Consider the following 15,554-nt stretch of genomic DNA (forward strand, 5'->3'; position numbering starts at 1 on the left):
GTCAGTAGTAATGACATCAGCAGTAATGACTGGGTTTGGTGGATGCATATTAGATAAATCCCAGTCTCTGAATGGCCTTTTCTTCAGTCTCTGCTCAACTCTTTGTCCATGCATTTCCTTTAGACAGGAGCAATTCTGGGTTAAAATTTTGAGAAGGGTGGTCCCATTTCTCAACTGGTATCTGTGCCTAACCTCTGAATATGGTCTTTACAGGTTCTCTCTCCCTTTTCTTGGGTGTTTCATCAGCTAATGTTGTCGCCATTGGGTCCTGGAAGCCTCTTGATTTCCTGACTTCTGGGACTTTCTGTTGGCTACCCCAAGTTCCCCATTCCCCATTGCTACACACTTCTGTTCGGTTTTTTTTTTCTTTTTTCTTTTTTTTTTTTTTTTTTTTTTTTTTTGGCGTTTCATCATTTATTTAGATGTTGAAGCTCTCATACTAAGTTTTTATAAGCTGGTGAACACTGACAAACCATTTCTCCCACAGAACTATAACCACACTTTCGCAGACAGTATAAATATATGGTTGAACTAACATTAATACACATCACCTTTTTATTGATTACATAATAAAACAAATGATCAAGTATTCAATTATTAAGTTACATAGCTCAAAAGGCATATAAAATATTTCTTCTCAGTTCACTAGCAGATCCCACTTTCTCTTTTTTGCAAGAGTTTGGAAGAGAAGGGAAATAATTCAAACAAGGTGGAAAGCTTCTAACAGGTAAGGAAAACACAAGAATTTCGGGAATTTTGATTAAGAATTGGTTAGCTACGACAATGTGTCTCTGTCTTAAAAATGTTTACTAAATTAAAGAGCATACTCTACATGTTCTTCACAAGACAAAGGCAACATATTACTAAAAATACTTAATAGTCTCTTCTCGTTTTTTTTTTTAGGCCCTTCCTGTTAGGTTGCACCTGAGTGCAAACATTAAATTAACTGTAAAGCTTTCTGTCTGAAGACACTATTGAAGATATGTGCTTCTGTAACAAAGCTGATTTTCAAATGGAGGTTTATCAAAATAGCACAAACTAAGACAGAGACATTAAATAATCACCACAAGACATAGTTTTTAAAAAAAGTGACAGCTAAGAAAACCTGATGTGTTCTGGTGCATGTGTGGAAGATGTAAACATAGAGTGAGCAGGCAGATAACAAGAGAAGCCCTGCAGTGTTTGAAATGACTGAAGGAATACACCGTGGAAGGTCTAGGGAGTTCTTAGTTCCTGGGATTTTGGTTCTGTATGATGCTAAATATATATAAGTATTGTGCTGGGTATTTTGGCACCTAATCCTTCTAAATTCCTTATAGACTAATAGTATTCTGGCACAGACATACATTTAATGACATAATTCAGCACCTTATTTTTGGAAAGGTCAATTGGTACAAATAAGTAGGTTTTAAAATGCTGACCAGCAAAACTTTTTGCCAAGTGTCCAAACATGTTGCAGTTCTGTCAAGCTTGTGGCCTTGTAGAACTGTTTTCAATGTTCCTGTGGAGCTTCAGTAGACTTATATAGTAATCTGACACACTGGGTAAATATGGATGACAAATCAGGTCTCATCTGAAGTCTCCCTTCCAAGACAATGGCATCAGGCACCCCAGTTTTATTGAATACAACAGTTGTTTCTATGACCATTGGAATCCTTGAAGCGGAGCCACATTTTCGGACGGTACTTCTCCAGATACAAAAGTTGCTTGCTGTTAAAAGCTCCACGCCACTTTTGTCTTATGAATTGTACTGCATCTTCATATTTCATTCCACCTTCTATTAATGCGAGGGCAGCAAGCACCGGAGCTCTGCCGAGGCCTGCGACACAATGGACAGCAATACAGCAACCAGGTTCTTGACAAGACTTAATCCTCACAAGACTTAAGCACTCATCAATAATCTGGTTCACTGGTGGTGCACCATCATCAAAAGGCCAGTCAAAGAACACGAATGTCTTCTTTCTCCACAAGAGTAGTGTCTAAGTTGCTTCGCATACCCTTACATTTGTGGTAACTCCACACTTCCTAAGTTCCTCTATAAATTTGCTTAAGGTCGCATTGGTTGGATTGTGTGTAATAAGAAATCTCGTGTTCTTGTATGTGACTTCCACAGGAGCAGGGCGGTTCATTCGAGCCAGGTTCTCCACTTATTTATGGGGGCTTCTTGGTGGAGTAGTAAAGAATTTCTACAGTTCACTTGTCTGCACAGAGGTCATGCTGTGCTTGGCAGTAATCTCCACTGCCCTTCAGAAACTCCATAAACATGTGACCGAGAACACCACAGAACTGAGGAATGTGCCTACTCATTGAAGATTGTGGCCTAATCATACAGCCGATCCCGAGGCGGCACAGGCGGCAGCAGGGCACGTGGCGGTGGATGTCGCGGGAGGGCGGCAGCAATGCAGGTGGTGGGGGCACCAGACGACCATGCAGCAAGCTGCAGGAGGAGCATCGCCAAGCCGGCCGCAACCCAGAGCCAATGAGCGTGCCCAGGCCCTGTTCAATTTCTTGCTCTCTGTACATTTCCATTGTCTCTCCCTACAGCTGATCCTGCCCCTCTTTTTTTTTCTCTCCCCTTTCTCTATTCCTCCTAAGTCACCCCCACCCTCTGCCTCTAATATTATTTGGTTTCCCCCTCTAAAAAGGACTGAAGCATCCATACTTCGGTCTTCTTGAGCTTCATGTGGCCTGAATTGTATCTTGGGTATTCCAAACTTTAACGCTAATATTCACTTATCAGTGAGTACATACCATGTGTGTTCTTTTAAGACTGTGTTACCTCACTCAGGATGATATTTTCTAGTTCCATCAATTTGCCTGTAAATTTCAAGTACAATTCCTAACTGCTTACCAAATACTTACCTTTATAGTCACAGATAGTCTTATGATTTCTACTATTGTGATAATATACCATAACCAAAAACAATTGGAGAGGAAAGGGTTTATTTCATTTTACAGACATAAATGAATTGGAAGCCTGGATGCAGGCCCTGGAGCAGACCATGAAAGACTTCTGCTCACTGGCTTATACATCATGGTCTCTTCAGTCTGTTTTCTTATCCCTCCCAGGATTACCTGCCCAGGGGTAAAACTCTCCTCAGTGAGTTTTGCATTTTCCATATTAAATATTGATCAAGAAAATCCTCTAATAAACCTTTTTTTCAATCAAGATTGCTCTTCTTTTAAAATTTTAGCTTGTATAAATTTGACAAGAACTAGCCAACATACCCTTTGTCAAAGCTTCTTTTAGCAGAATTCCCTGATAAAGTTGAAACTTTAAGCAATGTGTTCAAAATTATTGCTTGCTTTATGTCAGTAGCACAACTGTAAATTGTTTTTACTTACCCACATACTCAACTTGTAAACATTGCAAATATTGATTTTTATTTTGGTTTTGACAAGAAAAGTGAGAGAGCCTAGTTTGTTGAAACATATTATTTTCTCTACTAGTAATTAAATTCTCTTCTTTGTGAAAGGTAGCTCCTATTTTCTTTCCAAACACAGGGGTGTAGGTATGTTTCCTTTGTTGCATGTGTACAATGTTTCTTAGCATCAAGGCTTAGAAACTGATTCTAAGTGGCAGATTTTTCTCTATAGCTATACAGGCATGTGGCTCAAATACTGAGGAAAGGCAAAAGTTTGAAACCAACAACATATACTTATTGGTTATACATTATACTCAATGTTAAATACTCAATCACCATAGATAGTGAAACTAAGATATTCCAGGACAAAAACAATTTACACAACATCTGTCCACACATCCAGCACTATAAAAAACAGTAGATGGGAAACTCCACCACAAAGAGGGAGACTTCACCTTGAAAAATCAAGAAACAAACCCTCTTGCAACAAACACCAAAGAAGAAAAGCACACAAACATAATTCTACCTCTAACAACAAAAATAGCAGGAAACAATAATCACTACTCCTTAATATTCCTTAGCATCAATGGACTCAACTCTCCAATAAAACGACATGTACTATCAGACTGAATACTTAAACAGAATCCAGCATTTTGCTGCATACAGGAAACTCATCTCAACAACAAAGACAGGCACTACCTCAGAGTAAAAGGTTGAGAAAAAACTATCCAAGAAAATGGTCCCAAGAAACAAGCTATTTGAATGGAGCAGCCATTCAAATATCGAATAAAATAGATTTTCAACAAAAATTCATCAAAAGAAACAAGGAAGAACATTTTTTACTCATCAAAGTGAACTCTCAATTCTGAACATCTATGTTCAAAATACAAGAGGGCCAATGTTCATAAAAGAAACTTTACTAAATCTCAGAGCATATATTATAACATACATGGTAATAGTGGGAGACTTCAACACTTTACTCTCATCAATAGACAGATCATGGATACAGAAGTTGAACAAAGACACTGTGAAACTAACAGAGTTATGAACCAAATGAATTTAACAGAAATCTATAGAGTATTTCATCCTAAAACAAAAGAATATAACTTCTTCTCAGAATGTCATGGCACCTTCACCAAAGTTGACAATGTAGTCAGTAACAAAACAGGCATGAACAAATACAAGAAGATGGAAATAATCCCATGTATTCTATTAGATCACCATGGACTAAGACTGGTCTTTAATAACAACAAAAAGCTCACATAAATGCAGGAGCTACACAATGCTCTATTCAATGATCACTTGATCAAGAAAGAAATAAAGAAAGAAATCAAAGACTTTTTAGAATTTAACTAAAATGAAGACACAGCATACCAAAGTTCATGGGATAAAATGAAATCAGTGCTAAGAGGAAAACTTATAGTGCTGAGCACCTCCATTAAGAAACTTGAGAGAACATATACTAAGAACTTGACAGTACAATACAAGCTCTAGAACAAAAAAGAAGCAGAAGAAAAGTAGACAGAATGAAATAATAAAACTCAAACCTGAAATCAACAAAATAGGAACACAAAGAACTATACAAAGCATCAACAAAACCAGAAGCTGGTTCTTTGAGAAAATCAACAAGATTAATAATCCCTTAGCCAGGCTAACCAGAAGGCACAGAGAGAGTATCAAAATTGAAAAAATCAGAAATGAAAGGGAAATCATGACAACAGAAACTAAGGAAATTCAGAAAATCATCAGATTTTATTACAAAAGCCTATATTCAACAAAACTAGAAAATCTAGAGGAAATAGACAATTTTCTAGAAAAATACCAGGTACCAAAGTTAAATCAGGATCAGATAAACCATAAAAACAGCCCCATAACCCCTAATGAAATACATCTCAAGCAAAAATAATCCAGAACCTGATGGATTTAGTGCAGAATTTTATCAAACCTTCATAGAAGACCTAATACCAATACTCTCCAAACTATTTCACAAAAACAAAACAGAGGAAATACTACCCAACTCAATTATGCTCATTCCTAAACCACACAAAGGCCCTACAAAGAAACAGAATTTTAGGCGAATTTCCCTCATGAACACTGATGGAAAAATACCCAATAAAATTCTTGGAAACTGAATGCAAGAATATATAATTTAACAATATTCCATACCCCTTCAGGCTGGAGGTCTTAGAAAGGTCAGGTATTCAAGACTTATGATTAAACATAGTAAAAGCAATATACAGAAAACCAGTATCCAACATCAAACTGTAACACTCAACCTCCTCCCGCAAGGAAAAGACACAACATGGCCAGATTCTTCTCTAAGCGGTTTATTCAGGACTCCTTTCTTGATGCCTTTTGTGGAGGGGGAGCCCCGTGCCCGGGAGGCTCTCTCCTTTTATCCTCCCTGCTGTCCACCAGCTGAGATGTATCATTATAATTGGTCAGTAATGTGGCATGATATAGGTGCATGTGCTCTTGAGGTGTTTACTAGTTAGAGAGGGCAGAAGCCAGCGCCATCTTAGGGTGTTCAGCCCTTTGGCTCCAAATCCAATACGGCTCCCTACATCAAACTAAATGTTGAGAAAGTTGAAATAATCCCACTAAAATCAGGAACTAGACAAGGCTGTCTAGTTCCTACTACTAGCTACTCAATATAGTACTTGAAGTACTAGCCAGAACAATAAGACAATAAAAAGAAGTCAAAGGGATACAACTTGCAAAGATGATGATGATATGATAGTATACTGAAGTGACCCTAAAAATTCTACCAGAGAAATTTTATAGCTGATAAACACCTTCAGCAAAGTGCCTGGATACAAGATTAACACAAACAAATCAGTAGCCTTTCTCTACTCAAAGGACAAACAGGCTGGAAAAAAATTAGAGAATTGACGCCTTTCATGATAGTCACAAAAAATAGAAAACATTGGTGTGCACCCTAATCAAGCAAGTGAAGGATCTGAATGATAGGAACTTTAAGTCTCTAAAGAAGAAAATTAAAGATGACCTCAGAATATGAAAATGTCCCTCAAGCTCTTGAATTGGAAGGAAAGGCATTGTAAAAATGGACACCATGTCTTAGGCAATCTAAAAATTCAATTCAATCCCCATCAAAATCCAAACTCAATTCTTTATAAAGTAAGAAAGAGCAATTTTCAAATTTGTTTGGAATAATAAAAAACTCAGGATAGCAAAAAACATTCTCAATATAAAAAAGACTTCCAGGGAAACCATCATACCTGATCTCAAGCTGTATTACAGATCAGTTGTGATGAAAACTGCATGGTATTGGTACAGAGACAGGCAGGTAGACAAATGAAATAGAATCAACGACCCAGAAATTAACTCACACACCTATGGTCACTTGATCTTTAACAAAGGAACTAAAAATATTCAATGGAAAAAGGACAGCATCTTCAACAAATGGTGCTGATTCAACTGGCAGTCAACATGCAGAAGAATGCAACTAGACCCATTCTTATGTTTTTGTACAAAGCTCAAATCCAAGTGAATTAAAAATCTCCACATAAAACCAAGTACACTGAAACTAATAGAACAGAAAATGGGGAAGATCTTAGAACACATAGGTACAGGGTAAAATTTCTTAAACAGAACACCATTGTCCTATGCTTTAAAATAAAGAATTAAGAAATGGGACCTATTGAAATTGCATTCTGTAAGGCTAAGCACACAAAAGGGCAAAACAGCAATAAACAGTTTGGGAAAAGATTCTTTTTTTTTAGCAATCCTAGATTTGATAGAGGGATAGTATCCAATATATACAAAGAAGTCAAGAAGTTAGAACAAAAAGAGTTCAAAGGGATACAAATTGGAAAGGAAGAAGTCAAGTTATCACTATCTGCAGGTCATATGATAGTATGCTAAAGTATGTATTTACTTATATTTGGCTACTAGTACAAAAAGTTCAGAATACACAAGAAACCGTCCACAGAACTTATGAAGCTCAAAAAGAAGAAAAACCAGAATGTAGATGTCTCAGTACTTTTTAGAAGGGAGAACAAAATGCTCAGAAGAGGAAATACAAGTTCAAATAGAGGAGCAGGATTGGAGAAAAGATATACAGAGACTGCCTCACCTGGAGAACCACCTCATATGGAACCACGAAATCCAATCACTATTGCTGATTCCAAAAACTATTTAGTGGCAGGAACCAGATGTGAATGTCTCCTCGGAGGCTTTGTCAGAGTCAGATATATACAGATTACCAGACTGAATACAAGCACCCCAATGAAAGAGCTAGAAAAAGGACTGAAGAAGCTAAAAGGTTTGCAACCTCACTGGAAAAACAACATTGTCATCCATACAAGGTACTGAGGTGGAGAGGGTGTTTGGGAGAGGGAACACCTTCATGGAAGCAAGATAATGGGGAAGAGGAAGGGAAGTAGGGGGAAAGGGCACAACATTTGAAATGTAAATACAGAGAATATTCAATAAAATTGAAAAAACTTAGAACTCAAAAAATAATTTTCACTTAGTTTGAGAAACATTTTGGTTTGTCTTATAAAACAGCACATGGAACAGGAAGGGGAGCATAGCCATGGGAGGTTAGGAGAAAGGGATGGAACTGGGGAGAGAAAAAGAGGGGAGAGAATTAATGGGATGGGGGACATGGGAAGACAGTGAGAGAACCAGAGAGTAAAAGAAATAAAATGGAAGTGAGGAAGAGGTCAAGAACAGACAAGAACAAGGAGTTGAAGGTAACAGGGAGATATGGAAGAAGGACTTGAAAGAGAGAAGAAGAGGAAGGAAAAAAAAAGGTTGGGATCCAGACAAAGAGAGGCCAACAGGTAACAGAATGAAATTGGGAGAAGGTGGGATAGAAGGGGGGATGTGAAAATGGAAAGAGAACTAAGATGGATACACAGAAGTAACTATAATTCTGTAGCAGAGAAGTTAGAACTGGGGGGAAAAGCTACATTTTAAGAAGAGTGAGACAGTGGCAATTCCAGAAACCAGCAAAGAGGTGCTTAGAACTCTAAACAAAAGAACAAAGCAACTTGTAACTCATTCTGTCTCTGCCTAGCAGCAGAACCCAACTCTGTTGACATATGATAAACCTAAGGGGCTAGGGACCCAAATGCAGAAAATGCGAGCTGTAGCAGGGACCCTCAGTATCCACAACCATTAAATCTGTCTTGAGGAGCTGAATGGTCTTAATGTGATATTTTTGCTACAAATAAAGTGCTAATTTTGGACCTCCATGATCCCAAACACAGATGACTATAGGAGCCTGTCACCATCTTAGAAAGGAAGTGAAATAGTTGTCCCTGAGCGTAACCCTGGATCTACTGCTGTCTTACTAGACAGAAGACAACTCACTCACACTACTTTGGCTTCAAAACCATGGCCATTGTGGCCACAACCATGAACTCACTGACTTATTCCATGGGAAGAGAAAGTCTCTTTTCATAACTTTCAGACAGTGAGTATTCCCATTATTCCTTGCTTTCTTGTACCTGCCTGTGTCTTGTTCCATATTAAGAGAATATCCTATCACAACCCACAGTTCCAAGGACATTTTCAACAGCCCCAGGCTAAATCATTGCCTATGCTTCAGTGGCATATCTAGAGACCATCTTTTGGGATTCCATTGAGATTTGATTGATGTTACTATAGATTCCTTTTTTACCTCTTCTGTATGTGTCAATGAATAGCTGGAGATGGCTTTTGGCAGAGCCTCACAGACCCTGTGATCTGGTAACCATGGCCTTAACATGTTTGACTGGCTGTCTACAAAAGGTTTCTACAACCCTTGAACTATATCTACTGTTGCAAAAAGTTTCATCATTCTCAAATTTGTTTCTAATGACCGAGAAGAGTATTTTCACATGACTTATTGCTAGATTATTGATAGATTGCCAATATCAAAATCCTTTTCCTCAGCAGAGTTCTCCCTGTTGAAACTAAGGGCATTCCCACTTATGACCTGAAATTGCCAAGCCACAATGCCTGAAGTCCTAGCATTCCTTATTTAATCCTCAATGTGAAAATGTAATAGATTCTTCTCCATATTATACCTCAAAAGTCATAAGTATCTATATTATTAACCCAAATGTTGTCTCTACCTGTTTCAAGGCAATAAAAAATAGTTATGTAATTCACTTTGGAACTCAAACAGCTGTGGCTCTTAAAAGACTTAACACTATTTGCACTGTCCTTTAAAGATCTAATGGAAGAACCATACCAGTCTCAGAGCAGATAACTGTGGCATGGGCTTTAGAGCCAACCCTAACCATTCTACAGGTCAGTTGTAAAATTCTGATGATTGTTAGTGTCACTAACACCAGTATCACATGTGCAATTAAGACATAGAAAAGACTATTCTGACAATGCCATGACCTGAGAACCCCATCCAGTCACCCTATAAGTACTAACTAAAATATCTTTCACATCACATTACTTAAAAGCCATGACTTCTATGAACATAAACCTGAACATCAACTGTGCTTTGTATGGCAGAGGTGCGTGCAGTCCTATCGTAATCACATACCACCGAGACTGGAAAATACCATCATGTGCCCTGGTGACATGAAGGCTTAACAAGCCCTGGGATACTTGAAGATACTTTCACTAAAAGTCTCTGACTTCTGAAAGTCACACAAGCCTTCTCATGAACTGCTACTGTCTATACTACTGAGGTACTCACAGACTACTGACATTAAAGAGAAACCAAACAAGTTTCTTTGCAAATCTAGAGCTCCCATTGCAACTGACATAATACATCTCATCTAATGAAAAAATATTTTCCTACAAAAGCTACTTGTTACAATTAGAGAGGTGAACACTATACTGGATGGACAGACACCAAATTAAGGACAGGGGAAGTACAAAAGAAAACATATCTCCAAAGAAGAAAAATAATTCTCCAGAAATAGATTGAAGACAACTAATTAAATACATGACAGATGATGTGGAATGGTGATTCTCAACTGTATACAAAAAAAGCATATGGAGCAAGGGAGAGAGGAAAGGAAGAAAGAAGGAGAAGGTATTAAAAGCCTTCAACATTTACAGGATACAGGTCGTTAACAAAATGTTCACAATATTATTGCAAATGAAAAAGACAGAAAACATTTTAAAAACCAGTTTTATGAAATCATGAAAAACATTTCCTGAATCTTTAAAGGTATATGGACACCCAGGCCTGAGAACTCTACCCAAAACACATCATCCCTACCTGGCTGGTAACTCCCAGTCATCATTAAGGTTTTATGTCATTCCGTTCCTTGAGATTTCACTATTGTGTCTTGTCTGGGTCCTCTGTGCCCTGTACCCTAAAGAACATTGTCATTTGGGATCATAACTCTCCTGAAATGATACTTTAGTCATCTGACCCTTCTATGACTTCAACCCATCTCTGTGGGACACATTCATATTAGTCACATGTCAGTCCACTAGATCTCTTGGTTGTTCCTTGAGGTTTATCCCTAACACCTAACTCAGTGCTGGACAATAACATTGTGTGCTCTCTACTAATACCAGCAGATATGCCTTGAAATCTGGTTCTCAAGTGGGCTGTTCCCATGAAATAAGCACTGTGGTTAGAGTCATACAAAATGGCACACATAAATCACTCAGAGCAGGTCCTGGCACACAGCTGTTCAATTTGTGGTAATTGTTTTATCTTTTTTTTTTTTTTTTTCTGAATGCCTGTGAAGTGACACCTGGCCCTCCACAGTTCAAGCCTTTCCTTGTCCATTCACTACACCTGTCTTTGGAAGGAAATTGGGCAGTGAGGTCCAAAGTCTCCATCTTATCTTATTCCTTTTTGTTACATTTACTAGCTAAGGCAATATTAAAGAGGTTGACTTACTAAGGTATTGAAAAGTATTCCAAGACATGTATGTGTTTCTGGATTTTATCTATCACCAACATCTTTACCAAGTCCCCTCAATAATCTGCTGATATTGTGACTGGAAGCTGTTGTAAACATGGAAATGGCACTGCTTGTTAGCCTCGTGGTTAATTATCTTAGATTTAAACCTTCAATGCGTATCTTTTAGTGATCCTGTGATGTGCTATGGGGAACTCTGTCTTAAGAATGTATTCAAGAACCTAGGGCAAACTATTTACTCCATAAGGCCCTGGATTCAATCACCAAAACATAGAGAGGGAGGAGGAAAGGGGGTGCGCAAATGAAAGGGGGAGCAAAACTAAATTCTGGTTCCCAACTTGTCATAAGAATAAGAAAAACCCTAGTGTTTGGTTACCACAGTTTCTTCATCAGTTAAATGAAGATGAACAGGATTCTTTATGTTCCACTGCAGCAAGGTGTTTTCTGTTACTAGGAGCCTGGGCTTAAGGGATGTTTCAGCCTGTATCCTAGTAGAAAACTGATAGTATCCTAAAAGAGAGTAATGGAGAAGATTGTAATATAAGGCATGTGTGTAGAATGCATGGAAACCACAAGAAATCATACAGAAAGTTATAGTTGATAATAAAGAGGCACACCTACCCATGAAGCTTCCACAACCCAGAGAGGCATATGTGAAGCTGATCACCTAACAAGGGCATTTAAACTTAGCAAGCCTGAGAAGATACTGCAGGGTGAGACCTGGGTGGCTGTTCTCCACCATCCTCCATCCCCCACACATGCCTCTCAGTATCAAGCAGTGTGAAGACACAAGACCGAAAGGGCCTGCTGCTATATGTGTGGTGGTCAATGTATAGGGAATAACACGGGTGGAAAAGAAGAGAAGGAGGATTCGGAGAGGATATAGCAAGACAACTAGTTCATGGAGATGCTGAGTATAGTTTTGTAGAATCTTGACTCAGAGCCTTTCTGTATTGTACCTGATGAGCTGCAGTGATGCAGACAAAAGCAGTTTTAGTGTCTCATAGAGCTTGATTTGTCCCCTGATACTCTGGCTAAATGTAAATCATCTGTAGTCCCTTAAAGAGCTGACACTGTTACCACCATCTATATCAAATAAGCCACAAATTAGAAAAATATAAAATGGCTTATGCTACTAGGGAGTCCTTTTGGAAAATAATTTATAGAAGTACAAAGTGGTTAATGTCACCTAATAACCTTTGCATTTTATTTTTTAAATTCTTCTTATCAGACGATCTGCACAGTGTTCTTTTGAGAGCAGTCAAAATTATTATTATCCAATTCTTATGTAGATTTATAATTAATCTAACAACTATGATTTGACCATGAATATGCCTTTGCCATCTGTTATCTTTACCCTGAGTTTGATCATGAATAATACATAACCATCTGACAGTTGTACCCAATCCATAACATCGCCATACAGAATGCAGTACCATTCATAGAACATTCATTTGTATTCTCCATCATTTTGGTCTAATTCCTACTCAGAGATTTTTCATTGAGTTTCAAGCACCAGGAGAACAATCCACCTACAGACTTGGCCATATGGGATGCAGTGCATATTCTCCAGTGTCCTGGGTCTAATCATAATTGTCACCAGCAAAGCCAAGATGTGTCACTCCAACCGTGGGCAGGGGTGCTCTTGGGCATTCATAAAATGCTTAATGGAGCATTGAGGATGCTGCTGCCGACAGTGTGTATTTTAATTAGACTTCTAAGTGCACATCTATTGTCCCACTAGACCAAGCCTACACTCAGGTGAAACAGAGCTCCCATGGCTGTTTGTTGTCACGCGCCCACGCTTCCCGCCGCTAGGAACAGGCGTGCAACAAACAGATTCTTCTGCGGATAACCTTTATTGAACAGCACTTTGAGCAGGGGGCTTCTTGAGCAGGAAACTTCTCTCTGAGCCGGGGATTCCCTACCGAGTTCTACTGTCTAGACGACCTCTCATGCGCAGTCCCCCACGAGCGATCTCTCTGTCCAGTCTCTGTCCAAGCGGGACCTCCCGCAATCTCTTTTACCGAGTGGTGCCTCTCCGCCATCCCTCCACGTGGGGTCTCCCGCAATCTCTCCACTGTCTTCCTCTTCTCCTCTCGTGGGGGAGAAAATGCACTACTATATATGCCTAAGAGACTTGTGTTGCTACCTGATTGGTGCATCCTCCTGTAGCTCAATCATGTGCCCCAAGAGTGGGCTGTGACTTATGTGGTGCATGCGCATTAAGTCTCTTGGCTGGGCAACAGCTCTGTTTGCTGAGTTCTCGGCGGGAAGCCGGCGCCATGTTTGGGTGTGGCACAAACGGCTCCCTACAGTTTGTGTCAAACAATGTCTAGAAAGCATGACCATCTTAACAGACATATAGGGTAAGTATTTAAAAACATAACTCAAAGAAAATTACCCGCCTGACAATGATGTCGCCACCCTGACCTTTTCTACTATTACCTCTATACCTTTTCTCTTGGGAACTGGTAACTACTTTGAATTAGACTTTTCTGATTGGTGAAGTGTCAGTTTCACTTCTGAATGTGTTCTGTATCTCTATGAATATACTATAATTCAAATATTTACAAAATGCAAAGTTGTTAAAACAAAAAAACATTTCTGCTCCCAATGTGGCTGACTAGCAGGCTATAAACTTTGTCTTAAATGGGTTATTGGTATATTTCTCTCCATCAAACAGGACGATAGGTCATTATACAAAATGAAGCCATTTATAGCCATGATATTTTTACTTAGCAATTAATTCCTAGAAAGATTCTGACTATGAATTAAAACAGAGCAGGTTGGAGGGTAATTCAGACTGGGCGACATTGGAATGAAGTTTTGTAGTTACTGACTTAGAAGTGAGAGTAAAGCAATTGAACTTTATCTTTGAAAATAATGGTCTCTGAAATTGCAAGTGAGCACAGACCGGTGAATAAATGTGAAGAAAGAGTTTGAAACAGTTAAGAGCTTCTTCCTCACAGTGTGTGCAATAAAATTGGCTTAAGACTTTTTTTCTAGCTGTAGTTCTGGGAGGAAAGTCTCAAAGTGCTGCTTCGATTAAATATCCTCATTTTAGTCTACACTGTCACTATTCAAACATTACTACTCTTCTTGGTTCTGTAGCCAGTTAGTTAACGTGTTGTGTTGTGTTGTGTTTGTTGGTTTGTTTGTTTTGCATAATTACACCTACTTTGTGCTTTGGCTACACCATTTTATCCACATCTAATGGATGTAGGATCAAACTTACTCAAGGAAAGCCTGGGGTCCAGAGAGTGTATTGCTTTGAACAAGGTGCCCATGAGTCACAATATACAAATACATAATCCTGTGCATTCTGGGTGTGAGCTGTGGATTTTTAACAATTAGAAATGAGGGAAGAAGCTGAGATGCTTCTTGTGTGTAACTTTAAAAACACACTGCCACCTTTCCCAGGAGCTGTGGCTTAGCTCTGAGATCAGCTGCCACCAACCCCACTTCCGGCTTGCCAGTTCCTCTCGGCTTAGCTTCGCCAAGCTGCCATCACTGACCAGGCTTCTCTCTCTATCTGCTCACCTTTGCTCCACAGAAGAAAACACTCAGACAACTTTATCACTTTAAAATTTGCAAACTGGCAAAATTTCTGGGCAAAGAATTCCCTGCCCAAAACTTATCAGATAGCCTGCATTAGCTGGCCTCTGTAAACCTCCTTGGCTATCCACTTGTGGCAAAGACTACTGGTTCAAGCTTACCTGAGATCTTACATAATTCTTTCCTGCTGCTTCTTCCAAAGCCTGGCCAAAAGGCCCCTTCTCTTTCCCCATGTCTTCATTTTCTCCTGGAACCCGGAAGTCGTACTTGTCCCAGTTGTCCAACAATTGGCTCCTAGCCTCTTTTTTAACCAAATCAAGAACCAATTGGGAAACCAGACCTTACTATCATCACATCCCCGGACAGATTTTCAGAGAGGAAAACAAATTAAAACTAATAGCAGACAAAGGTATAGGTACAATCATAGAAGCAGCTGAGGCTAATAGAAGTAACCTTGTCTTTGTTGAGTTTCTACTGCTGTAAATAGGCACCATAACTATGACAAGCCTTAAAAAGACAGATATTTAATTTGCTTGCAGTTCAGAGGTTTAGTTCATTATCATCATGGAGGGAAACTTGGCAGCCTGGAGGCTAACATGGCACAGAAGAAATATCTTAGAGTTCTATATTTAGATTCTCTGGAAACAGGAAGAGATGGTAACAACCAGGCTTGGCTTGAGCTTCTGAAACCTCAAAGTCCACCTCCTGACACACACATCTTTCAACAAGGCCACAGCTACTCGAACAGAGCCATGCCTACTCCAACAATGCCACGC

The 15,554-nt window shown here is 39.0% G+C and overlaps 1 protein-coding gene and 1 pseudogene across 2 annotated transcripts; both read right to left on the reverse strand.

Annotated features, from left to right (window-relative positions):
• Nucleotides 1-1,610: 1,610 nt before the first annotated feature.
• On the reverse strand, nt 1,611-2,129 carry LOC308425455 (protein tyrosine phosphatase type IVA 1-like; annotated as a pseudogene). The gene has a single exon. The product of its transcript is annotated as a protein tyrosine phosphatase type IVA 1-like (transcript).
• Nucleotides 2,130-2,193: 64 nt separating this feature from the next.
• Nucleotides 2,194-2,328, reverse strand: LOC308415615 (uncharacterized protein; the record flags this gene model as incomplete). The annotated part of the gene is made up of 1 exon (XM_080910667.1): nt 2,194-2,328. The coding sequence occupies one exon, from the start codon at nt 2,326-2,328 to the stop codon at nt 2,194-2,196; it is 135 nt and encodes a 44-aa protein (XP_080766793.1).
• Nucleotides 2,329-15,554: the final 13,226 nt, after the last annotated feature.

Source organism: Micromys minutus, assembly GCF_963924665.1.
Source record: "Micromys minutus genome assembly, chromosome: 1".
Taxonomy (NCBI): domain Eukaryota; kingdom Metazoa; phylum Chordata; class Mammalia; order Rodentia; family Muridae; genus Micromys; species Micromys minutus.